The sequence below is a fragment of the Mchenga conophoros genome, linkage group LG7 (genome assembly GCF_057382185.1).
Source record: "Mchenga conophoros isolate Kocher_MC1m ecotype Shallow Benthic linkage group LG7, M_conophoros_male_GT1.1, whole genome shotgun sequence".
Lineage (NCBI taxonomy): Eukaryota > Metazoa > Chordata > Actinopteri > Cichliformes > Cichlidae > Mchenga > Mchenga conophoros.
Window position 1 is genome coordinate 59,602,223 of NC_140532.1, and position 27,624 is coordinate 59,629,846.

The following is a 27,624-nucleotide window of genomic DNA, read 5'->3' on the forward strand; positions in this document are numbered from 1 at the left end:
ATCATTTAAGCAGTTTCACGATTGAAGTAGCAGCAAGAAGAGGCAGTCACTTGTTAAGCTTAACGTGGAAATGCTTTACAAACATTCAGAGATGGACTTACACACTTGCTTTACTTCTCTCGGGGATAACTTTGTCGGAGATGAAATGCCAGGTTGCTAGCGAAGCTCCAAATGCTATCCAGACCACCTACAGGTCCCGCATGCCACAGCCGCTCTATCACGTGATGCATACTGCTCCGACTGCTAACGTTCTGAGGTGAGTTACGGCGTGTTGCAAGTTTTGCGAGGTGCTTTCGTGATATTTAATGGATCGGATTACATTTTTTATTTTTCTCCGATATCCGATCCAGTAATTTAGGTCAGTATCGGACCGATACCGATACGTAATATCGGATCGGTCCATCTCTAGTTCAAATGCACTATTAAAATAAAATTGCCATTGCATTTTGTAATAGGCTAAACGTGTAGCTAAAGTCAGCTTCATTACTGTCATTTTAATCAGCACATCTAAGAAGTAATTGCGTCGTACTTGGATTGTATGCTGTGCATTAATCTTTACCGTTCTTTGGGCTCAACTCCATCTTTCAATGCAGTCAGACAGCCCAACACAACACTATTGTTATCCTGATAGTAGCATTCAAACTATTTCCAAGCTGCTGCTCTACACTGCATCAAAGTTGACTGCACAGCCACAATAGCATGTGACAAATTTACCATGACTTAACAAATAAGTAAAAAAAACAGTGGCAGTGCTGTGATTTTAAATTTACATTCTAAATTATCACTCGGAGGAAATTAGGTCATTTATATCTATGTCAGAGAGTTCATCCTGATAGCTGAGAAGAAGGCATCACTGTTACTGTGTTTTGTAATGAGGTCAGTGCTTTTGTGAAGTGCAAGAGAAAAGTAGTTGTGGATGAAAGTTTCAATAAAGCACAGTACACGCCACAAGGTCACAAGTTAAAAATGAAACTCAGGATATCTTCTTTAGTAAACAAACTCCAGGTTTCGTTAAAGCATGTATGTTTTTGTAGGTTGATGTAAATGCAGCGTCCTCATTTGGCCATGATGATGTTTAACCGTCAGTTAAACTATGCACACTTTGAACTGAAGAACTGTTTCATTTCATTTTCAAAAAATGGTTTAATGTGTCTAAATGTTTGTGAACTGAATGTGAGTTTTCACATTTAAAAGAACTGACTGTGGGTGTACACAAACTCCACACAAATACTCGCACATGTTTGGAAGCTCTGACATGGTGAGATGAAGCATGCGCTGCATTACCATGAGGACTGCACTAGAGTGGTTTCCTAGCCTGTGTGTTAGCACAAACACCATTATCTCATAGGCAAAAATGACCCAGCTGGACACTGTTTACTTTGCTTTGTAAAGCAGGCCACCAAACAGCCAAATGGATCCTGTTATACAAGGTGATTACCAGTAGCTATTTTTATGTTTAATTGCCTCGCAATGTTATACTGGAATCTATTTTTTAAAGACTGCAAAGTAAGTATGCCTTCATAAAATGTTTCTATTATTTTTCAAGTTTAATTTTCCTGTTTCTTACCTTTGCCTGTTACTTCTCTTTATAATTGCACATTGTTAAGCGTTTTAAAAGTGTTTCCTGGAGCTGCATTTAAATTTCAAATCAGGGCTCTAAAACTTCTCCCTCGCATGTGGATAGTCTCTTATATAATAACCTTTTTTTGTGTCAGTGGCCATGACAACGGGACAAGTTAGTCAGGGCCCTCGTGGCTACCTAGCAGCAAATTGAGAGCCATAAGTGGCTCGACTGCTGAGGGCAAGAGCGCATTTGTGATTATTACAAAGGTCACCCTTAAACACAGGAAGGCCCTGTGTTAAACTTCCTGAACTTGGGGTATATGTAAACACAAATGCACGAAACATATGCACTGACACACTTACTTTACTTACATACAGATGTATTTATTAAAGAATAGGTGGAAAAAGATAAGATTTACTGGACTGCCCTGGATCCTAGAGGTGCCTCTTCAAGACATTCAAAGAAGTCCAGTTGCTTTCTTTTCCAGGCTCCTAAAACCTGGAAAGGAAAGCAACTGGACTTCTTTGAATGTCCTGAGAACCTACACAGATATGTAACCAATTCAGGTTGTGTGGCTTTAATCACAGATGAAGCAGACTACTAAATGCAGGTAAAAGGGCCCAGATAGTGACGGTTCACCAAACCATCTTCAACCCCAACATGATGCTAAAATGAAAAATGGAATAAAGGACTAAAGGAAGAGGCAGACAAATATAGAAAGATGCAAAAGGTAGGTGGTGCTGGTTAGTTGAGTCACTACCTTGATTAAGACAACTCAACTAAATCCCAGTTGTCTCTCGACAACATAAAAGTGGCAGCACAAGAGTCTTTGTTTCGGTCTTTTAATTGTCCGCACCTTGTAACAAAGTCATAAAGGCCACGATGCCATGCTAAACCGGGACTGATAACATAGTAAATCTTGTACCTGCGAAATTCCTGTCAACATGTTGGCACGCTCATATATTTTTGCCCCCTAAGCACAGGTCACAGCCTTGTTTTATTAATTCATATTTTCACCATCTTCTTTCAGCTGCTTCCTGAATTATCTACCTCTTCTGTATGTCCTCCTTAATGACATCTATGAATCCAATCTGTTGTCTTCCTCTTTTCTCCTGACAGATTCAACTTCACCATCCATTTTATATTTTTCTATACCTTATCTTGATATCTCCAAACCATCTCAGCCTTTCTTCTTTATCTCAAGCAACTTACCCTGACCTGTCCTGCTGCTATACCTCATTTCTAAAACTGTCCACCCTGGATCACTGTCTACAAAGCTCTTCAGCTCTGTCACCTCCAGGTCTCACTACCGTCTTGTAAATCTTCCCTTTCGCTCTTGCTGCTTTCCTTTTGTCACAAACTGTCCTGCCTGCACTCTCTTCTTCACCTCTCTAGTGTACTGCCCATTGCTTTGGATGGTTGAGTGCAGGTTTTTAAGGTAAGTCATACTTTTGATATTTGTTTTTATTGAGTTCAACTTTTACATCAAAGGGCCTTTCCATTGCATCATCAACTGTATAACACTCTGAACTGTTGATCAATTTTGTCAAAATTTTTACAGCTCACAGGTACATGCAATAAATTAATGCATACATTACATGGGGCGCCTCTGTCAGTGCGCCCCAGCGTGGCTGTGGCTACAAGGTAGCTTGCCATCACCAGTGTATGAATGTGTGTGTGAATGGGTGGATGACTGGATGTGTAAAGCGCTTTGGGGTCCTTAGGGACTAGTAAAGCGCTATACAAATACAGGCCATTTACCATTTACATATTAAGTATTAATGTATAAGAATTTCAGAGACATGCTCAGCAGTCATTTTTACTGTTTACTCTTTAAATCTAAGGTCAACCCAGGGACTGAAGCGTTGTCGACACATGCCCGGTGATTGTAATTTATACTTTTAAACTGCATATTTACAGCTTTACACAATGACACAAATAAGTATACATATTCATGTCTCTGTTCATGCTTTTAGTGGTGCATCTGTACAGAACTTAATGGCTCTAACTGGCATAAATTGATTTTTGATATATAAATACACCACATGGAATAGATTTTTCCAGGGGTCATTTGCTGCTTGTTCTAGTGTAAATGTACTGTAACTTTATACCAAAGCCAGTTAAACCCCTCAGCCTGTTTTATAAGCAAGAATCAATGTAGCAAACGACACCATCTAAACAACAGACATATACGAGCACACCTTAGTGAAGGACGTTCTTATGTCTTTGGTTTATACGAGGGAAAATAGGAAAGGGAAAAGTAACTGTGACTACAATAAATCCACATTGCTATAAGAAAGATTGTTTTTGGCTTTTCAGGCATTCATACTTCTCACCCTGTTATCTCTACTTCACTGCAGGCATACATGTGTTGTTTGCGATATGCAATCTTAGCTGGAGTAGTGTGTGACAATGGTGTCAAATATTTGGGTTTCTGTAACGGAAGATGTTGTGATTTATGACTGAATCCGAATACGGCTTGTAAAGAAGATCGTTTTTTCTATGAGTCACTGATTGTTATCACAAACAAAATCCTACTGAATATGCTGCATGTGTCTTGCACTCCTGATATGCCTGCTATTGTCTCTGTGGGTGTTAGATGTTATAAGATAATGTATGACTCTATTTGTTCTTCTGGAGAATACTCGGTGCCCATAAATTATTCGGTTCCAGACAACAAAACACACACATTTTCTGGGAAATAATTCACAAGTTCACACCCATGAGAGAGACATACAGAGCAGGGCTATTTTTAGAGAGCTCTGGCCATGCATAAGCGCTGTCCACTAGTAATTGCATCATATAGGTATGTCATCAGGAACAGAGTAGTGCGGTGTAAGGACGGTATTGCAGCAGAAAGCGATGCTCGGCCCAAGGCTGTGTGCTGCAGTGTAGAGGACAACGTTAAAGTGTTTAGTCTACTCACTGCACTGGTGGTGCCATCTGTGTCTGTTAGCCTCTGGTGCAGGTCAAACCAGACCGTCTGCAAGGAGAAGCACAACAACAGCAGCAGCAACATGTCAATCTACAAGACCAACGACAGCAACTACTACTACTACTACAACTTGAAGCACACATTAGCAGCTCACAATGAGGATTTTCTGGACATGCTGCAGAGACAGGCACAGAAGGAGGACATGTATTTTACAGATTAAGATAGGGAACGAGGAGGAATTGGAGAGAATCACTGAGAGAAGCAGACATGAAAGATGTAAACATGGAAGACAGAAATCCCCAATCCTGTTGAACATCACGGGGAAGAAGATAGACGTGAAAGCATTTAGGGGAGTTGTTGTTTCTTCTTTTAAAAAGTTACTAACCTTCTAGTTCCTTAGTTACAAAGTCTTGCACGGTTCTTTTTCTTTTTTTTACATTTTACACATAAGGAAACAAAAGACGATCTCTCACTTCTAGCTCTCTGACACTAGACAGTCTCTAAAAAAAGCCTGAAAGCAGAGTTTAGTTTCTGACCAAACACTTTTAGGGACGTCCTGTGGCTTCCTGTGCCAGAGACTACTGAGCCTGAAATAGGACAAAAAAGGGTTACCAGTCAAAAAGTCAACACACCCTGAGCAGTTGAATATTCAAGAAGAAGAAATGCAAACAAAGAGCAGAATGTGTTTTACAGTGTAGCGCTAGCAAGAACTGGTAATAATCCCCTAGGCCCTCAGCTATCTTTTAAAATTTCCACCTGAACGACATCCCCAACTGGAGCGACTATAAAGCCAAAATGAACATCCTTGAGCTCTATGGATGAGAGATACTTGGGAGAGCCTCAGTTCACACCAGCAAGCCAAAATATCTGTACAACTCGGGCAAAAAATAGTTTTTCGTTTAAATTTCTACCCAATCACGACTGTGAATCAGAAAATACATAACCTCGTAGCAATGAGCCAGTAAACTTTTTCTCATCCTGTGCATTTTACAAAGGCCAAAAAACAATCAGACCATACTTTAGATAATGGGCATTGCTCTTACGAGACAGCCATGCTTCAGGGGACGGGTTTAGCAAAAGGTCAATTAAGTGAAAGGCACGATTAAATTAAGTTCAAATATATCCTTCAGGCAAGACAGGAGCAAAGCCAGGTGGCACAATAGTATAGTGACTGTGTACAACGATGGCACAACATTGATTTTCAGTTTTCCCCTCCACTTTCACTGCCTGTGAGCAAGCGTTATATAAACCCGCTCTAATAAATCACAGTAAGCGCTGCAGGTGTCTGTCACCAAGGTGACTGATGACTAGCACTGTTTGAATAGTGTCTGTGGAGCTCCGAGGGCAACTGAGACTTTTACCAAACTCAGCAGGATCACGGCGTCCGGCACAGTGGGCAGGTGACACGCAGACACTCACACATACCAAATCCTAGGATGAATGATTTAAACCTAATGTGACACAGTATGGTCACAGCTGGACTGAAATGAAAGGTGCCGTGTGTTGTTGGCTGTTCAGTACATAAAAGACTCACTGCCTGCTATTTTCCTTACTGCACATGCTACACTGAAAGACATTTTTGTGAAACAGCTTTGTTTACCCATTGCTGTTTTCTTAAAAGTGCTTTACAAAGCAGCAGTACTAATGGCATGCATTCCATTAAACCTGCATTAACATTTGTTTTCAGCAATGCAAGCTCACTAACAAGCTCTTCTCACAATGCTAATGTGTTACTGCCTCACAAAAACGATATAGCTAACATGTTAGCATTCACTTGAGTTGTGAGTCTGCCTGCTTAGCAAATTAAGGTCGAATATTCAGCCCTCTGTTTATCCTCACTAATGTTCTGTTTGAACTGCACTACATTTTGTCAGATAAGATTAGTTTAGGCATTTACAAATCAAATCAGCTGCTTTCTTTTACACCCTGCATCACTTGGAAGATGTTTCCAGTAAAAAACTGCCAAAACATGATCTAAAAAAGGTTTAAATAATATTAACTTTTTTATGTTCTTAAGAAAGATAGGAAAGATGCTCAATCAGCCAGGTAGGGAAATCCCAGGAAGTTTCGTCACTCATCCATCAGGTTTAGGTGACTGGAGGTTTCCTTAAAATATGCATAGAGAGCAAAATTAGCACCACTGACCAACTGACCAGCTCTGTTTCGTGATCATTAGTATGCAAACTGTTATGACCATTGATCAGTGGCCATGAGAATCATTCATAGAGAGTTGGGGAATGGCAGCAACCACAGCATTGTAAGATGGCGAAAGATATGAAACCTGCAGTTAGCTGAGACTGAAGAAGTCATCTTTGAGGAGTGAAGAAAAGTTTCTCCAACTGATTCCATCAGCTCAGTTGTCTGCTTGGGCTTCTATTGGTCATTTGCATGCCGTTGCTTCTATCAGGGAAACAGGAGAGGGTAAATTCTGACATACTTTCTTATTGGCGAAGTCTTGCAGTAATGCATCTGAGATAGTTCAATAATAGATTCATATTTTGTAATATATCTATATTTTTGCTAAAGCACTTTCTGGATGGATGCAAAATGCATTTTGTTGCCTTGTACTTGTGACATGTGCAATGATAATAAAGTTAAATTCCATTCTATTCTATTCTAAATCTTGTCCCAGATGAACACCGATAAGCCTTCACTCATGCATGTGATCCTTTGTTGCTACAAAACTACTGATCTTCAAGTTGGATAGGAAAAACACAAAAGTACAAATTTTAAGCTAAATGCATTTCCCCAAAATATACTTAAGATAAGATATAATTACCTTTATGTTTTAGTACGCAGGGGAAATCAAGATTCAGAGTATATATTTGATTGTAATTGAAACAAAGTTGTTTTAGTGGAAATATTGTAAACAGATTCACTGTCTTAATTAGCAAAATGTTTGCAGCACTGGTTACCTTTTACATGTCTTGCAGTTAATGAGCAATGTCAACTGACATCTAGAGTCACGTTTGTGTTAAGTCAGGGTATGATTTCCATTCTTTTCTTTGCCCATATTGCACACAGTCAAAGAAAATTTGGTTATCTGTGGTATATATATGTTCACATATATATGGTATATATGTGGACAACCACACCTTTTAGTCTTTCAATTCAGGTGATTTCAGTCCTGTTGTTACAGGTGTAAATAAATCAAGCACCTAGCTATGCAGTTTGACTTTACAAACATTTATGAAAAATTGAGTTGTCATAAAAAGGTCGCTGAATTTGAGTGTGCTATTGTATTAGGATGAAGAAATTTCATCCTTCCCATATATTCCACGGTCAACTGCAAGTTGTACTAATGCATTTCGGAACGCCAACAACTCAAGTAAAATTCCAGAGTGGGATCACCGAGTGCATAGGAGCTTCATGGCATTGGTGTCCTTGTCTGTGCAGCTCCTGCAGGTGTAAGCCGTAATTGGTCCAGTACTTTTATCCACATAGTGTATATGTCTGCATCTCAACATGCAAACTGAATGCGATGTGTCCTAAATGTGGAAAATTTTGAAGATGTTAAAAATTTTGAAGATGTTGCAGATTATAAGACAGAACTGTAATAGTTTACTATTTTTTCACATTCAACTTGACAGTAATTTTAAAAAATAGTTAAAAAGTGAGCATAAGCATTGCCAGTTATGTGGCTATAATCAAGTTATCAAACACAACATCACATACTTTTGCTGATAAAAGGAGAGATTGCATATGAGCCTCTACAATGAAAGCTCATTATCCTAAGAGGGATGTTTTCAAGGGAAGCAAAATTTCCTGGTCTGTGGTGCACGGAGACTAATAAATGATGATATTTTGTAAGTAAGGAAAAAGGATGACAGTAGGAGAATGTGAAACTAAGACTGAGCAACAGAGGCTCCATGATTTTGCCACTTTAAGGAGGGTTTGTAGGTAACAGGATTTCCTGTGATATCCAGGCAAAGGGGCCAAAGTAAGACACTATTTTCATCTCACCATGTACAGCATCACTCAGTGTGTAGCTGGCTTATTATTCATTGAGTAAACAATTCATGATTCACTCCGACGCAGTGTGATAATATCTTCTCCTTCCAGACACCTGCACAGTCTTAATACTAAAACTTGTGCAGGTAATACTCAACAAAACAGAGAGGCAAAGACACATTTAAGACACCTCCACAAAGCTTTTGTTTTGATCCAGTATGATTTCTGCAGTATTCTGTACAGCCCTCTGTAAATTTAATCCAGCAGAAAATGCCTATTCATGTGCTTTTCTATAGCTCTCATTATTCTGAAAGCTCATTTTCCAACAGAAAAGTTTGGTGACCTATTTTCTTTTTCACGTGCAGCGGATTTTTGCTGTTCCCTGTTGTTGGTCCAAGTGTAATTATACGAGTAATTTGTCTTCTTTTCTATTCTGAAATCAAAATTTTATCAAGGTGGAAAATTGATATCAGCAAAACCTCCAAAATAAAAGGCATCACACTGAATTGAAAACAGATACGCAAATTATTTTAGATTTCTAAGTAAATGAAATTTACGCAGTACTAGTATTGCTTGGAAACTTCTAGTTACTTCTAGTTACCCCAATTTGTGATCATTTCAGATCTCATTTGTCATCCTAATCATGCGACATCCAACACCAGTGAAGAAAGGATAAAGAAAAGAGAGAGAAGAGCAAAGATGTACCAAAAACACTGAACAAAGACAGCGGTGCCACATCTGCTGTCTGGAAGTCTTTGGCTGTTATCTTCTAGCATTAATGTGGCATTATGTCCACCTGTTAAGTAGAGACTCTGAGGCCTTGTCCCAGTGTTTAAGTTTTGTTCACAGAGCCTTCAGTCGATTATTTATTATTTTTCGTGTGTGGTTTTATTTAATTTATGTTTTATTTCTTTTGCATGGTGACACTAAAGTGTTTTATATTTGATAGTAAAACTGACCACTATGAATATAATGCATAAAAATAATGCAACATACCATTAAACCGCCTGAATCTTATAAAATTCCATGTTATACTGTCCAGCACACCATGTACAGATTGTGCAGAGACAAACATAAAAGTCAGATGTGTGGCTTTACAGAGGTTTATATTTCTTGACCTGAAGCAAAACACTTCAGGTTTTCTTATCACAGACAGTTTTCCTATCAGAGAGCCTCAGAGAAGGATCAAGGCAGAAGCTTTTACTCCTTCTTGAGCCTGAGCTACATGTCAGTAGACTGCAGCTTTATAATTCCTGTGCATTTCTGAGTAGAATGGTCTTTAGATTTAATTCTCAATAAGAAAGTGAATTAGTCTATCTTTTTAAAAACGTTGACTATATCATTAAAGACCTGGCCAGTGACTCTGTAACCATCCACTTTATCTGCTGTGACGTAGAAATGGTGGTGTGCTGCCACATGAAGCACCATTTTTGATAGCTGCACACACAACAAGACAACAATATGTAATCCTATATAACATGAAGACAACAAGCACTTAAATTTAAACCTACTTTTCAGTTTACACATGCCTTGTTCCCCCTGGTAACTTGTTTTCATAGAGAAAGAGCTGATAAATGAATGCTCTGTCACTCTCCTTTCTACCTCTCTTTTCAGAAATTTTAAGCTTCAATTCAACGTTCCCTCAAGTAAAAGTAAAATGCATGAATTATTCCTGACTTTATTGCCATCTAAAGGGGTAAAAAAGAAACTTGTCTGTTTGTAGTAGTCGACATTGGAAAGATTTTCTTTGTGCCACAGACTTCTGGAAAGTAGACTAATTGAGTCTCTGGAGGATTTATGGTTGCAGGTGATTATTGAACAGTTCTTTGGTAAGAAACATTTCAGCCATTGCTGCCAAAACTGAGTAAATAGTTGGACGTATATTAAATTAGAGTAAGAGGTTAAAGGCTTCAGGTTGTTTCTAAAGCGGTATTATGAGTGATGATGTAACTCTGCTCACACGAGCATTTTGTTTCCTTCTTCCAATCCTTTTTTCCTAATGTGATTCCCCTCTATCCTTCCTCATCTTGCTACTCCTCCTCCCCCACAGCGGTGCATAGTCTTTAGGTATTCTTTAGCTCTTTCTGCTGTAGTCGCTCACTCTCCTAAAGACAGCTGAGTCTGCTGGGGCTCCATTAGCTGCAACATGTTCAGTACTGAATAAGATGCAGGCAATGCAGAGGAACGGAGGGACAAAGACAGCGAGGGGGGGGGGGGAGCGAAGGCAAATGAAAGATGCAAGAATGACAGAAGGGAGGAAGGAAGATGATGAAGAGGCATCTTTGACTAGAGAGTTGCCACACTTTAGAAGAAGTGAAGAAAAAATATGCACTGTGATAGTTTCTTACTTTCTTCAATTTCTTTCACTTGATGTAAATCAGCTACTCACTCCCCACTCCCACCTGCTTATTAGCCCCCACTGACTATCATTCCCCCCCCCTCCTGCAACACTTTCCTCTCTTTTGTCCTCCGCCGACCTTCAGCGTGCTGCTCTGGTGTACGCAATTTGGCCAATGTGACATATCAAACTAACAAATCCTCCATATGCTGACAAGCTTGGTCAGAGAAAAAGTTATAATGAGGACAGAGATCACTGACTTTCAGTCGTTTGTGTCTGATAGAAGAGCTCTAGTGTCGAAAGGATGACTGGTGCTTTAAAAGAACTGACAGCAGTGCAGCTCAATTCTCACAGTCTGTTCATCTGTTTTAAGGTTGAACTCAGTTCTTATCAGAGGTTGTGTTATTCACTCTGTAAAGAAGGCCTTAAAACAAAGTATTTCCTGTATGTACAGTTTGATTCTTTATTTCACTGAAATTTGACATTAGATCAGAACTTTTTAAACATTCACAATCAGAAAACCGTACTAATCAAGGAGGAAAGTATGTGGCCAAAGTTGCTCCCAGAGTTACAAAATCGAACAAAAATCTAACAAATAGCTCTAGTTATAAATATCCCAGTGTATTACACAAATTAAATATATATGGTTGACAATTCAATCTATATTGATGAATATTCATATGAAAAAAAATCCACCTGGTCTTGTTTAAAGATCAGATAAATAAAATCAGAGGTACTGATGCGATAAAGCTGAGGATGAATGTCTGTATTAATCACTTTGTGGGTTAGTGATAAAGTCTGAGAGAAAGAGGTAAAACTTACTTTCCTAAAGTAAAGCTTTGAATATTAGACTTTAGGGAAGCTGATGCTGGATTTGCATTGCCAGCAAAACCCCAAGAAAGACCATAAAGATCCGTATATAGACTTAAAGTGGCTCTAAACCCATAGGAGAGGTTATGAGATGATAAACTGAACTCTTATAGAATGTTTACAATTATTTAAATCATACAGGTTTCATGTCAGAAATATGTAACAATTGGCTAATTTACATTAAAGCTTCAAAAATCCAAGATAAGCCACTGGAAGCTAAAACAAAAGGTTGGGTGCTTTTTAAGGAGGTGATGTAGTTTAAACTTTGTAAACTGAAAGAACTGAATTGAAATAACAATAGAGCACCAAAGGGAGGAGGAGAATCCCAATGGAAGATGCAGACAGCGATGCATTTTTTACTGAGCAGTGCAGGCAGCTGAGGTCTGGTTTAGTGGATGTGTGTGAAGTGTGCCAGGTTCACAGATATGTGCTCACATTACTGCACACACTGCTTTTATTTTATAGCTTCAGATCTATGAAATACCATAAAATGCAGAAATTAACATGCCAGATGTAATAACCATCCATCCATTTTCTTCATCTCAGCCGAAGTTGGGTTGGATTGGCAGCAGGCTAAACAGGGTATTCCTGACATACTTCTCCCCAGCAACATTTTCCACTTACTCTGGGGGTAACCTGAGGCATTCCCTGTCCAGATAAGATATACTATTTCTCTAGTGGATTCTGGGTCTACCCTAGGGTCTCCCCCCAGTTGGGCATGCCCAGAAAACCTCAGAAAGGAGATTCCCAGGAGGAATCCTGATCAGATGCCTACTCTATCCGATTAAAGCAGTAGCTCTACTCTGAGCTCCCTCTGAATGTCCAAACTCCTCACCTTATCTCTGAGGCTGAGCCAAGCCACCCATTAGAGAAAAGTCACTTCAGCTGCTTGCACTCACATCATTGGGGATTTCTTTCTTAGTTATTAAAACATATTAATGTGGGTGTGTCTGTGTTCCTCACCTTATTCTCCAGTCGTCCGATGAGTTCAGCTAGACGGTTGATCTGCGCCTCCAGACCTTCTTTCCTCACCTCCACTGCACCTGCAGCACACAGACGTACAGATTCAGAATCTAAAGACACTGAATTAAGTAATAATATATCAAAAATATTTGCATCATTTTCTTTGCGGTTTGCGATCAGATATGGTGCATCTAGTAACATTCATTCAAATGCATCTTATGCGTAATGAAATCAGTGCACTGTCGGCCTATTTCTTTTATAGCTACAGTATCACACCATATCAGTTACATATGGTGTGAACTCATTTACAGTATGCTCAGTAATGTAATAGTGTTTTAGAGCAGAGGAGGTGTCAGGGATATATCGTACTGTGATTTCTGATCTTCTTGTACAGAAAAAGTCTCGGGGCCTTTGCTGATATTTTTCACAATTATTTCAGATCATTAAAGAAATTTTAATATTGGACATAAAACAGCTATCCAAACCTATGTGGCTCTGTGTGAAAAAAGCAATTGCCCCCTAAGCTAATAACTGGTTGTGCAACTATTGGCAACAGGAACTGCAATCAAGATAACTGGTAATGAATCTTTCACATTGCTCTGGGGTAATTGTTTTAATTCAGCAACATTTGAGGGTTTCTGAGCACGAACAACCCTTTTTAAGGTCATGCCATAGCATCCTAATGTGATCTGAGTCTGGATGTTGATTAGGCCACTTCAAAATCTTAAATTATTATTATTTTTTAGCTGTTCAGACGTGACTTGCTTGTTTGTTTCTCATCACTGACCTTCTGCATAACTCAAGTGTGCTTGATAGTGATGTGCGGATCGATCCTGAAATATCGATTCCTCCGATACCAATCATTGATGTTCTAGAATCGATTCTCACATAAAAATATCGATATTTTAGTAATTTAGAGTAAATTTGTAGTTTGTCATTAACAGGAACACAGTGGAAAGAAACTATAACATTCGGATTGTCTACATTCAAAGGAACTATTTCCTCTTCCGCCTTTCATAGTCATGTGCGAAATACGGCTGTATAAATGTCTCGTAGCCCCTTGGCGTGTGCACTCACAACAATGGCTGAGCGTAATCGGAGTCATGTGCGGTCTGATTTTACCTCCACAAACAGCTGAGACGTGGTTTGCGATACGTGTGGCAAAAAAGTGCTCCAAGAGTGAGGTGTTGTGGCCATACTAGGGCTGTTGGGGGGGGGAATACATTTTACAGGGTTTTTTTATTGGATAAAATACGTTAAATGTCACCGTTATTATTGGCCGGCCCGGAAACAGCAGGGGTGTCCAAATTCAGAGGCTGGTTCCACCTGAGGACCCGGCCTTCGCGGTCTAAAGAAAGCCGGGTAGTACGTCACGAGTTCCCTCGGTGGAGTGAAACTCTGCTGTCTGCTCCTTGCTATCTAAAATATAACCGGGCACTGATGTAAAACTCTTCTGTTTAATCATTTTCTGTTTGACGTTTATTCAGCTGTGTGAAAACCCCGGAGTAACCCTCCGGAGGGATTAATAAAGTTACCTTTAATTTAATCTAATCGAATAACTTTAATCTCAGCCAAACCGATTTACTTACGAACAAATAAAACACTGAAAAAGCCAAACAATAACATTTTTAAGTTATCAAAGTGACTTATATATCATGTTTAACCCGAATAGTGAAAGACCGCAGGGATTTGAAGACAATGTGTCAGTCGGCTCAGATATTTGAAGTTTACACAGCTACATTCTTACCTGAAAATATATTAAAAGTTTTTTTGCAACCCAGAAAGAGAAATAAGAGCAATATTAAAACTAAGTAGCTGCCACCATTGTTGGAAACTGGAATTGGCTGGGCCGCGCTATGAATTCTGCGAAATGGTTTTTCAATTTTATTGTCTGGGTGGAAAATCGGGAGAAATTCAGGAGACTGGTGGCTCCGGGAGATTTTCGGGAGAAATTCGGGAAAAATCGGGAGGGTTGGCATGTATGGTTGTGGCAACATCACTAACCTTGTCAAACACCTCAGAGTAAATCATATCACAGAATATGACGAGCGTATGTTGAGACGAACTGAAGAGGAGGACAAGGACAGGTGCTGCTAGTGCGAGACAGACGTCTCTCACGGAGTCCTTTAGTGCTGCAGCCAGGCAACATGCTCAAATAGCACACAACTTCAGTTTTTTTTATTTCTATGTGATGAACTCTGCATTATTAAGTGATAAGAACAAGTAATCTGATGTCCTGTAATCATTATGATGCTATAATTTGAGATACAATAAACAAAATAAGGTTTTGTACAAAGTATCGGTATCGGATCAGTATCGTTGATACCACCCTGAATATTACTTGGTATCGGATCGGAAAGAAAATCAGTGGTATTGCACATCACTAGTGCTTGAGCAAAAACTATTTTACTTGAAGATCATTGAGATTTTTTTTTGGCAACGAGCCTTTGTGTTCTTTCGGTCAATGGTGAGTTTCTCCTTGGAATTCTGTTCTGGGTTCTTCTGTGTCCTTCTGGATGACCTGTTGATACACTGTTGAAGTAATTTTGGTCGGCCGGCCACTCGTGGGAAGGTTCAGAATCAGAATCAGAAAGGGTTTTATTGCCAAATGTTGAGCAGGTTTACAACATTAGGAAATTGCTGCGGTGCTTCAGTGCAAACATACTGTCATAAATTACGCTTAAATAGACATGAAAAAATAAAAATAAGAATAAGAATTAAAGTGCTACGTAGAAAGATATATACATGAGTGCAGGTGGTGATCAGTGCCAAACATGGAATGATGCAGTGAACACAGCGTAGGGTCATGTGTTAGTGGTGGGAACAGTCATACGGTTATTGTTCATGTGTCCAACAGCAGAGGGGAAGAAACTGTTCTTATGGTGAGAGGTTCTGGTACGAATGGACCGGAGCCTCCTGCCTGAGGGGAGCAGGTCAAACAGACTGTGTCCAGGGTGAGAAGGGTCAGCTGTGATCCGAGCTGCACGCCCCAGTGTCCTGGAGGTGTACAGGTCCTGCAGAGATGGGAGTCTTCACCATTATTCCAAGTTTTCTCAGTTACTAGAAAATGAAAAAGCCTTAGAAATTGCTCTGTAACTATTTCCAGACTGATAGCTATCAATGACTTCTCATCTGTTTCTTTAGATTGTCAGATCAAGTGCAGACCCAAATACTGGGTCTGCAACCCAGTATTTGTGTTTCAGGTCCTGGATTAATATTCTTTGATTTAGTGTTATCGTGTTCCCCCTAGTCGTCTCCACGTGTTATACGCTTCGTTTCTAGTCTTTAGATTTCTGTCACGGTGCCTTCCCTGTGTTCTACATTTAGTTACTCTTGTCTCAATGGTTCATGGTCTCTCTGTTCCCCTAGTCAGTCATGTCTCCATGTCACAGTGTCAAGTCTGTGTCTTTGTGACGGTCTCATGTTTCCTGTTTTATTTTGATAGTTCCTTTTCCCGTGTTCAGTGTATTCAGTTTTGCTTCCTCTTTGTCTCATTATGTTTGATTAGTCCCAGCTGTGTTTCTCTCCTGTTTCCCATTCTCTTGTTACTCCCTTGTATATTGAGGCCTGTGTTTTCTTCTGTCTGTTGTTGTGTCATGCACCCTCTCTGTGTGTGTTTCCTTCATGATCCCGGTATTTCCTAGTTCTCTGTTCACAGTTTAGTTCCCCATTTTCTTAGTTTCTTAGGTTTTTGGTTTGAGTTTCATGTTTCATGTTTCTAGTTTCTTGTTTTTGGTTTTGTTTTCTGTATTAGTGTAAGAGTTTTTTCCAGCAATAAAGCTGCCGTTTTGAGTTTACTTCCCGTGTACGAGTCCTGCATTTGGGTCCTACATCCTGCCTGCAACACAGCAAACCATGACAGTGTTGTTTTTTGAGCTCATTTGGCTTTAAGTGATTTTTGACTCAATCAGTCTGGCAGCAATCAGACCTGGGAGTGGCTAATAATAATAACTGGACTCAGCTTTCCAGAAAACTTGATTCATCAAAGTTAATGTATAATTAAACAATTACTTTTTTCACACAGATCCAAGCAGGTTTGAATTGCTTTCCCCCTCATTTAAAAACAGCATTTCATATTTACTCGGATTATCTTTGTCCAATGTTAAAATTTGTTTAATGATCTTAAACATTTGAATCTACCAAATATGTAAAAAACTAAGGAATCAGGAAGGGGGCAAAAACTTTTTCATGACACTGTGCGTATGTCAAACAGTAGTAAGTACAAAAAAGAAAAAAGCCCAGCTTCACAGAGCAAGTACTGTACAGTACACAGAATCATACTACCCTATGCTACACCGTGTGCTCTTCCTTTCACATCTCTCACTTTTCACTATCACTGTGAATGAATATTTCATATAATCTGAGAGTTTCAAAAAGGCTGATAAATAGGCAATTATATCTGTTTATCGGAAGGAACTTGGCCTGTTCAAAGACAGTAAAGAAATGGGAAGCTGGCTCCTTTGAGGGGCTCTGTTTAATTGGCTCTTATTCCAGTGTGACTTTAAGATGCCCAGCCACACAAGGTTCCACCAAATTAGCTTTGGCTTTAAGATAATATTTCTCTTTGTGTGCAAAATATTCACTCCTCAGCAAGAAAGCCCGACACTGGGGTAGAAGAGCATATCCATCATTTGTTTTGATACTTGCTCATTATCAGTGACTGCAGTATTTTTTAATGACACCATACCTAACCCTTTGTGCATTAGTTTCAATTAATGCACAAAACTTAAGTCATTTACCAAATCAAATATGAATACAAAATATTATATTTTATTAAAGGGTTCCAAAGCAACCCACTGGGTGATGCCATACTTCAATGCATCCATCTTTATATGAAACAGTAAAGACCTGTTAATCTGGGTGTCAGATCAGAAGATTTTACTATTACTTTATTAAGTTTTATAAGAATTTGAAAAAAAATTCTTCCTGTCATTCTTTAACTCTTCATGCCATAATTTTGTTAAACCTCTTGAATAAAAGCTGAAAGTCTGCACAAAAGTTGTATACGTGTCCAAATACTTATGCACCTTACTGTATATTTGTTGTTTTCCACATTATTTGCATTGTGTCTTTTACATGCATGAATTTTTATGTCCCTATCTCTGTTTGAGTTCCAGCATGTAATTTCTTCCTCTGTGCTATAAAACAACCCAGCATGTCCTATCACTTCTGACCCAGTGGAGCGTGCATGATAGTCACAGTGTTGAGCTTTTCCTCTTCGCTGTGATGTGCTTATGTGTGTATGGCAATTATGTATCCCAGAGCCATTGCTTATGTTTGCAGTGTTGTAAGGTTAAAATGGTTAACATAAGATCTTTTATAGTTAAATGTGCAGAGAGCAACTGGACTATTCCTTTTTTTTCTCAGTATCTCCATTGAGGATGACTGCTTATTTATGTGTATTCATATGATCTGAAATCAGAGAACGAATGCTGGGGGAAAAAATTGTTTCCTTCTCATTTAACCCACTTTTGCCAAATACACCACCTCCCTCAGTTCATTCCTACTCTTAACCACTATCTTCTTCCTTCCCTGATTCCTCCTACTCCTCCCCCTCACTGCTGGCCTCTTTCATCCCCTGATGGCCCCCTCACTGCTAATTGGAGAGCGAGCTGTCCACTCTTCATTAAAAGATTTAACAGCCAGTCAATTAGGAGCTACCTCCCTCCACCCTAAACACACACACACACACACACACACACACACACACACACACACACACACACACACACACACACACACACACACACACACCAACTAAACCATAGTCTGTAGCCATGGAGACAGTTGGAGATAAAAGCCCAGTGGTCATTTTGATGGACTTAGAAAATAAGTGGCCAGCTCAATTATAGATGTGTGTGAGGAATTACAACCTTCAAATTTTGGAACAGGGTGGGGTGAGGTGGGGGGTCTCTATTGACTTTCTACTCAATTAAACCGGATTTGAGTTAGTCCACATTCGCCCAATTTAACTTTCTATTCTGTGCCACAGCGAGTGTGAAGAGAGAGTGCATATGAATCACAGAAAATTGCCATTATGTCTGCGTAGATGAACTTAAAATGTTTGTGTGTGTGTGTGTGTGTGTGTGTGTGTGTGTGTGTGTGTGTGTGTGTGTGTGTGTGTGTGTGTGTGCATCATTCTAAAGAAATCCACCTGTGAACATCCATGGTTTAGACATCGTGGTCATGGACATGTACAAACTCCTGAGTGTTCAGCTGGTCAGATAAAACTCAAGCTCTGTACAGAAAAGAGCCAAAGTCAGCACCATCTCCTGGGCTGGCTGATGGAGGCTCTTTAGTGGTGTGCAGGACATTAGTGAGGGCCTTTTATAACATGGTGATGGCTTCTGCAATCTTTTATGCATTTGCCTACCGGGGAGGTGACAGCATGAAGAGGGACAGGTAACAGCTTAATAGACTGGTTAAGAGGGCCAGTTCTGTCCTGGTCAGTGCTCTAGGCCTCATAGAGGGGGTGGGTGAGAAGAGGATGTTAGCCAAGCGAATGTCCATGATGGGCAACACCCGCCCTCCCCTGCATGAGACTGTGGAAACCATGAGCACTCTAATTCACTTTTTCTTCCTGACCCTGGTGCTACTGTAGCACCTGCATTTCCCCAGTGTGGGATTAATAAAGTCTATATCTATTTCTTGTGACTTCTTTTCTTTACAAGAAGCCATAGAAAGCACCCTATACTCATCTTTCATCTTTCACAAGTTCCTATTGTGTTCTATAAGGAACACAGGTAAACTCAACAACTCATGTTGTTGCATGTTGACTGTGTAAGCTTGTGTAGTTCCATAGTCACAGATGAATTCTGAATGCACTGCTTTGCCTAAAACAAATGAGAGATTCAAGTTTACTTAAAAGCAACAAAAAATATGAAAGAGCAACACAAAGACAGGCTGTAAACACAGTGGGGTCAAAGTAATCAGTTTCCATATGTGGGTCAGCTTTGTCATATTAAATAGTATTTTATTAAAATTACATAATACCTACTCCTTCATAGGGTGAGCTGTTAGGAATGCCACACAGAAAATGAGAAAACTGGACTGAATAAAGGCAAACTTTGTCCAAATGTGTCCAGTGTGCCAACATTTAGTATATCTACATAAAAAAAGAACTGAGGGCTCTTCTTCTGCCCTCCTCACACTGGCTCACTCGCCATCTTCCATCCACTCAAAGACCGTTTCCATCGTTATCAGTGCTGGACATATTTTCAAGTATGAATTCCATCTTCCCAGTGGTTTGGAACAATCGATATTTAATGCTTATCGTACCATAATAGTCAACAGTGCGTAATACTTCTACTACAATTACTGTGACAGTAAAAAACTAAGGAAATTATGGCATCAGATGCAATCAGTGTGAAAATGAAACAGCCAAGTCCATTTAGATTAGCAAAAACACACGTAGTTATGAAAAATTGTGGTATCATTTTTTATATAGACAAAGAGAAAAAAGATACAGTAGCTTACCTGAAACTACATTATCAGTAAACGCAACTATACTACTTTGGCTACATGGAAATACTGCAACCACCGTCCACCATTCACTAATCTCTCTGTGTGGTTGAGCAAAAATATTGCAGTATTATTGAGAATTTACAGTAATTTTGTCTTTACAGAGTCTTAAATGATTTATAAAGTTAAACTGGTCCCTTTTTTTGTTGTGGGAAAGTTCACACTGCAGAAACATCATCCAAACGTAAAAACTGATTTTCCTGATAGGGAAAGCTCAAATGCAAAATCTCGCTGGAATCTAAACTCCCTGTAAGAGCTGCAGGGCATGATGAAGGGTCACTTAAGACTTGCAGCAAAATCTCTGTGCAAGGGCAGAATCTATGTTTTCCTCAAGCTAAGACACGCTCTTACAGTGAATAGCCGTATGTGATGCAGACACACAAAGACACACTTGATTCTGAGTGTGCCTGAAAAAGCACTGAACAATAAACTGCAGTTCATTTGCAATTAACTCTCTTCACTAAAGTGGCGGTGCACTTAGAGCAGAAAATGCACTGAAGCACTGCAGCAGCTACAACATAGCATGAGCTGCTTAACTTTAAGTTGGAGGATATATTTAGCTCCTCATTCTCCTCTCCGTCTTACTCCTTTTCTCAGTCTTTATTTTTTGTTCCACTCATCTCCCACTCACTGCTTTTTATTTCCTTTCTGCTTCCCCTGCCTGCCTGTCATTTAGCAATGACTCTCAGACCAGTTCTGTGGGATTGTGTCATTATAGAAGTGCTATTACGGCAATAAAAAGAGCCACAAAACAACTTTACTATGACTATGGGAAAACCACTGAGAACATAATTTCTCTAATTTTATTTACTGTTCAAAGGTTTTTTTCCCCCAACACTTGATAATAAACACCCTACGTATGGATACAGGAGAGAGGGAGATCATTAATACAGTGAAGTAACGACAATACAACTTTCAGGTCTGTTAACAAATGGCACCGGCTGTTTATATTTACAAGCTGCCGATTTTAACGCACTGAATGTCAGGGAAGAAGGAGAAGGAGAAGAAGGAATTATGGCCACTCTGGCACCCATATACAGGTGGAGGAGAAAGGAGTTGGGAGTCATTAATCAATCGCCTTGTCCTGACTGAAGACAAAGCACTGCTGACATCAAGGACCTAAGCTGTCAGTGCTGCTTTGCAGCCCACAGCACAGAAGAAAAGGTGGATGTGGGGGAGAAAAGTGAGAAAATAGGAAAAGCGATGGCGTGATGAGGTAGATGAAAGACTGAAAAGGAGTATGAAAGGTTGACTTTATACTAGAGATGGACCGATCCGATATTACGTATCGGTATCGGTCCGATACTGACCTAAATTACTGGATCGGATATCGGAGAAAAATAAAAAATGTAATCCGATCCATTAAATATCACGAAAGCACCTCACAAAACTTGCAACACGCCGTAACTCACCTCAGAACGTTAGCAGTCGGAGCAGTATGCATCACGTGATAGAGCGGCTGTGGCATGCCGGACCTGTCGGTGGTCTGGATAGCATTTGGAGCTTCGCTAGCAACCTGGCATTTCATCTCCGACAAAGTTATCCCGAGAGAAGTAAAGCAAGTGTGTAAGTCCATCTCTGAATGTTTGTAAAGCATTCCCACGTTAAGCTTAACAAGCGACTGCCTCTCGCTCTCCGGCTGCTACTTCAATCGTGAAACTGATCAGCTGATCGGCTTTTCTGTCGCGACTCCGTCTCTCTTGTTTGTTTTTGGTCCACTTTGCACCAGAAAGAGGAAACCAGCGGCTGAACAACAGCAGCACGTTTAAGCTTGATCAGCTGTTGTTAGAATTTATTTAATATTACTTTCTACACCAGGATCTTTTTCTATGTAGCTGACGCTGGTAACTGTGCAGGGGCGGATCTAGCAAAGTTTAGCCAGGGGGGCCGATAGGGCATGAACAGGGAAAAGGGGGCACAAAGACAGACTTTTCTTTCTTATTCTCATTTAAAATGTCGAGCTTTTAATAAATAATTATCTGACACCCAAAGTTTTAATCTGATGTAAAATGAATAGAAGTCAATTACTGTATATAGTGACTATTAAGTCTAATATATATACCCTAGTAAGCTATAGTACTTTTTACTTTGGGAAGGTACCATCTGTGCAGTCTGCAATTTTGTTGAAGAAAGATGTTGAATCTATTTAATATTTCTTGAAAAATAATTGATTTCTGTGCATTTTTTTCACACTGCATCAAATTAAGGTTGATTACGTCGATTAAGCATCATGAGGTGGAGCGTGAGGGGTGGTTCCCTATTTTTTATTTATTTATTTTTGTTGTTGCTGGGAGTTGGAACCCTATTAGTTAGGTTGCTTAATATTTACGCTAAGTACTCTTTAAAATACCAGAATAGGGAGGATGGTGTAGGTTTAAGTTTATTAGATTGATCAGTATTGCTGAACTATGAAATATTTTTTTTGTATACAGGTATAACAGAATAGCTTTAGTGTAGTTGTTGTTTTAAACTTGAGTATGAACTTATACAAAATGCAGCAAGATATTTTAAAAAACAGTTTTGTTGATTAAAAAACACTATATCGGATTCATATCGGTATCGGCAGATATCCAAATTTATGATATCGGTATCGGTATCGGACATAAAAAAGTGGTATCGTGCCATCTCTACTTTATACCTTTGCCTTGGTTTAGGAGTCAGGATCTATCCAACAAGTAAATATTAAAAGGGGACAGGGTATACTGATGTACAAGCATGTTCACATGCACTTGAACACTGACAAAATTTTAGTTTCCGAAAACATATTCGAGTTACAATATAATTATTAGAGATGGCACGATACCACTTTTTTATGTCTGATACCGATACCGATATCATAAATTTGGATATCTGCCGATACCGATATGAATCCGATATAGTGTTTTTTAATCAACAAAACTGTTTTTTTTTAAATATCTTGCTGCATTTTGTATAAGTTCATACTTAAGTTTAAAACAACAACTACACTAAAGCTTTTCTGTTATACCTGTATGCAAAAAAAAATATTTCATAGTTCAGCAATACTGATCAATCTAATAAACTTAAACCTACACCATCCTCCCTATTCTGGTATTTTAAAGAGTACTTAGCGTAAATATTAAGCAACCTAACTAATAGGGTTCCAACTCCCAGCAACAACAAAAATAAATAAATAAAAAATAGGGAACCACCCCTCACGCTCCACCTCATGATGCTTAATCGACGTAATCAACCTTAATTTGATGCAGTGTGAAAAAAAATGCACAGAAATCAATTATTTTTCAAGAAATATTAAATAGATTCAACATCTTTCTTCAACAAAATTGCAGACTGCACAGATGGTACCTTCCCAAAGGAAAAAGTACTATAGCTTACTAGGGTATATATATTAGACTTAATAGTTACTATATACAGTAATTGACTTCTATTCCTTTTACATCAAATTAAAACTTTGGGTGTCAGATAATTATTTATTAAAAGCTCGACATTTTAAATGAGAATAAGAAAGAAAAGTATGTCTTTGTGCCCCCTTTTCCCTGTTAATGCCCTATCGGCCCCCCTGGCTAAACTTTGCTAGATCCGCCCCTGCACAGTTACCAGCCGTCAGCTACGTAGAAAAAGATCCTCGAGTAGAAAGTAATAATAAATAAATTCTAACAACAGCTGATCAAGCTTAAACGTGCTGCTGTTGTTCAGCCGCTGGTTTACTCTTTCTGGTGCAAAGTGGGCCAAAAACAAACAAGAGAGACGGACTCGCGACAGAAAAGCCGATCAGCTGATCATTAAGCAACATTTTGGATTTGTCTCATTAGCTCTCTTGGCCAGAGTTTATTCAATAAGGAAAGAAACTGAAAATTTTAAATTAGTCTGAGTGATTCATAATTATAAGTCACAGCGCTGTAAAATATATGGCTGGTGTAGACTCATAACTTAGCAATGGACAAAATGAATACGGCATACATAAATTTAATTTTAGAAAAAAAAATTTTTCAAAACCGACGATGACGTTGGCGTCGGGATTTGAGTTGTGAAAGCGTCTGTGCTGAATGTAGAAGCCACGTCCGAAGTTCACTCTGATGCCTCTGTCTTTCTAAATGGAGGGAAAATAACTGCGTGTGTATATGTAAGCATGTAAAAACTGCAGATAGTAAGATTAATAGCAACAGTATTTTGTCTATATCCACCATTGTAGAAATTTATCTCATATAAACAACGTGGTGCACAGTGTGACGTCAAAAAAGACTCACACCTTTGACGTTGCATGACTAAATGTCCGTTTTCCTCATCCACACGTAAAAGCGAACACTGAGTTTTTGAAAATCTCCACCCTGGCAGGAGTTTTTAAAAATCTAAGTAACCCTTCAGTAACCCAAAATGGCGTTTACATGTGGATGAAAGGCAGAAAAAGCAGCGTTTTCAAAAATACCTGTGTACGTGTGGACGTAGCCATAGTCACTTGCATGACAACATTTGATCAAAGCACTTTCAATTTGGGTGAAACACTCAGTTTTTAGCCTGACCAGTGACAAACAAATCCATCAGAGATAAAGTAAGAACAGACTTTCAGAAAAATACAGAAGGGTTCAACACATTTCACTACAAAAAAAAAGAGAAAAGCAAAAGATTAGAGAATGCCATAAAAATATCTCAAAAAAGGCAAACAGTGTCGTTTGGACAGATAAAACTAACCTGCAACAGAATTACACAGAGACAGAGTTTGGAGAAAGGTCACAATCTGATCCATACAACTTCACCTGTGAACACTGGGGGCACTGTTATGCACGGCATGCAGTGGTGCTGTGTCAGTGATTATTGATGATGTGACAGAAGATGGAAATAGCTCAAATTCAGCCACGCATGCAAAACTGAGTGAAAAGTGCCTCAGACTATAGGTGGAAACTAAGCCAAAACATACTGTGAAAATGAACAGGGACTTTTTCAAGGTCAGGAAGTGGAATATTCTGAAACAACCAAATCAGTCTCCTGCTTTCAACTCCATTGTGGATGTACTTCACCTAAAGAAGATAAAAGTAAAAAGTGGGCAGAAAGACCCAAAACAACATCTGAAGACAGATGCAGGTACGACCTTTACTGCCAGACCCTTCAGGCGATGTCTGACCAAGCATCAGGAGGTGGAAACGCACAGTCCCATGGAAACCCATGAAGTGACATTTAGGCTCCTGAAAATATAGGACTGTGTAACAAACACTTGTAACCAGCCATTCTGCTATTGAATAGCTGTTAATGGAGCTGCTGAAATACAAACTGATGATGCTCATAGTTGAACATGAGCACAAGTTTAATGTGCCTTTTTACACCACCAAGAAAATGAGCTATCATTTAGTTTGACGTTGAGCTCGTCGCCCACCATGTGTCTGACTGTTTGCTAGGTGCTGTTTTGGGGAGCAAGAGCAAGAGCTCCGCAGATGATGCCCAGAACGTGACCAGTTTGTACCAAGTCAGTATGATCTAGCACAGAAAACTTCATTTTTCTGTTAAATTTTCAGCACAAATATTTCCAGGCCTGTGACTGCATCATGCTGTTCAGTGGCCTTTTCTGTTCCCAACATATCCCAGGACACACTCCGACAGATGACAGCTGCTTGGATTCACAAAGTGGAAGAACTGAAAAACAGACAGTTCGTGCTGTCACCTTTGTGAAAGTCTCAAATTGATTTTTCTTCTATGAAGAACTTGAACTGAAAAACTTTTTTTTAAATTTCTTTTTACTGTCATCCGTGTAAAACTATCCAACTACTTTTTATGCACTTGGTTACCTTGGTAAAAACAAGAGAAACAGAAAAGCTGAAGCAACAATAATTACACTTTTTTTTGCAGATAGATGCAAAAAAAAAGTTGTGTTGAATGCAGTTTACATAACTAAGAATAATAACACTAAACAGTGCCAGTAAAGTGGACTGTATCCTCACTGAAGAAGTGTATCGTGTACAAAGAATGATACAAAAGCTAATCCTTAAAGACAAAAACTTTTTGGATAAAACTCTTCAGAGATTACTAAATGTTTTTTTTCTTCTATCAAATGAGCAAAAAAAGAAAAAGAAAAAATATATAATATGCACTTTGATGGGCTTTAAACGTTCACTGTGAGCAAGCAAAAAAGAAACAAAGCTGAGATGAAATTCAGCAGATTTTTGCTTTTGGTGCAGACTCTCTTCATGAACTAAGATGCTCCACCGATTTACCAAAGACGGTTTTTAATCACAAGTTGTTACTAATGACATTAGTAAGTTTTCTCTTTTACACAAAGGTACAGAGTCACATTAATGAGTAGTAAGTGCCTGTGCTTACCTTCCATTTAGTGTTAAAGTGGCTGCAATCTTTTTAATTTACAGCTTGTTTTGTAAGTTTTCGATTTTTTGGATAAAGTTTGTTTTCCTTGACTGAATCACTGTATTATACATACACATCATATGCAACATCCACCAGATGCTGCTTTATTATCCAGCATCCAGCAGCACACTGAATATGTCACTGTCAATGATCTGTGTCATCTCTTCCCCATAGTGTGTACAAAAATATCTGCACTTGCATCAGGGTTAATGACCAAATATTCAGGAGTGAGTTCTTAAGAAGAATTTATACAACTCAATAAAAATAACCCCTTTTTGTCCTGCACAGAATCTTAATCAACAGTTTACCAGCTTGAAGCTTAACAGCGATGGCGTGATTGCAGGGATATTTAAGAAACTCCTGAGCAAAGGAGAAAAAACCTCCAGGCGATTTCACATTTCATTTTAGTTGAACCTTTTAGCTTAACAGACACACTTTTTCTCACACAAAGAAAAATAGATATATTGCAGATGATTTAGCTACTAGTAAAGTTACATTTACAGTCCTTGGGCATCCACATAATAACACATCTAATACACTAACAACTAGCTTTCAACTAGCTTAGAGCTTGAAAATGTTGAAAATGGTATCACGTTTTTTATTTAATGCTACAATATGATGAAAAGGGCATCAGTTTAAAATGTATACCATGAAGTATGAGCAGGAAAAAAAAATATCACTATCAACGATGCTTTAACATACTGTACAATCTGAGACTCCAAACAACAACAGTAGTTGATATCCACTGCTACAGTGCAACACGTCTATTAACATTTCTGTGGGCCGGGAGTACCAACACGTTACCCTGACTAATGCAAAAAGTAGCTGTAACACTGTGTGTATCATGCATGAGGAAGAATTTCTTGAGCCACAAGGTAAACAAACTTTGGCAGAATGACAAAGCTGTGTCAACACAAATCAGCGCTCTGTCTCATAGTCTGACTGCAGCTCTCCATATCTTTATGTATGTCTGTGGCATCCCATTGAAACACACAGATTTACTGACACCAAGGTAGCCATTAGCAGCACTCTTCTCACCTAACTGCAGCAGAGGGGGTACTAAATCTCAAAAACCTGTCATGGCAACAAACTCATATAGGCTTAATTTTTGTTTTATGTTCAAGTCTGAGCCAAAATGGGCCATGCCACACA

General features: G+C 39.0%; 1 protein-coding gene across 1 annotated transcript in view; it reads right to left on the reverse strand.

The window, feature by feature from the left end:
• The window catches only part of necab2 (N-terminal EF-hand calcium binding protein 2), a 146,870-nt gene that overhangs the window by 48,804 nt on the left and 70,442 nt on the right, over positions 1–27,624 (reverse strand). Inside the window, exons 8-9 of the mRNA XM_085280523.1 lie at positions 12,622–12,701; positions 4,491–4,547 (exon numbers count right to left, since the gene is read on the reverse strand). Coding sequence (XP_085136649.1) covers positions 4,491–4,547; positions 12,622–12,701 — 137 coding nt within the window. The remainder of the gene's footprint in view (positions 1–4,490; positions 4,548–12,621; positions 12,702–27,624) is intronic.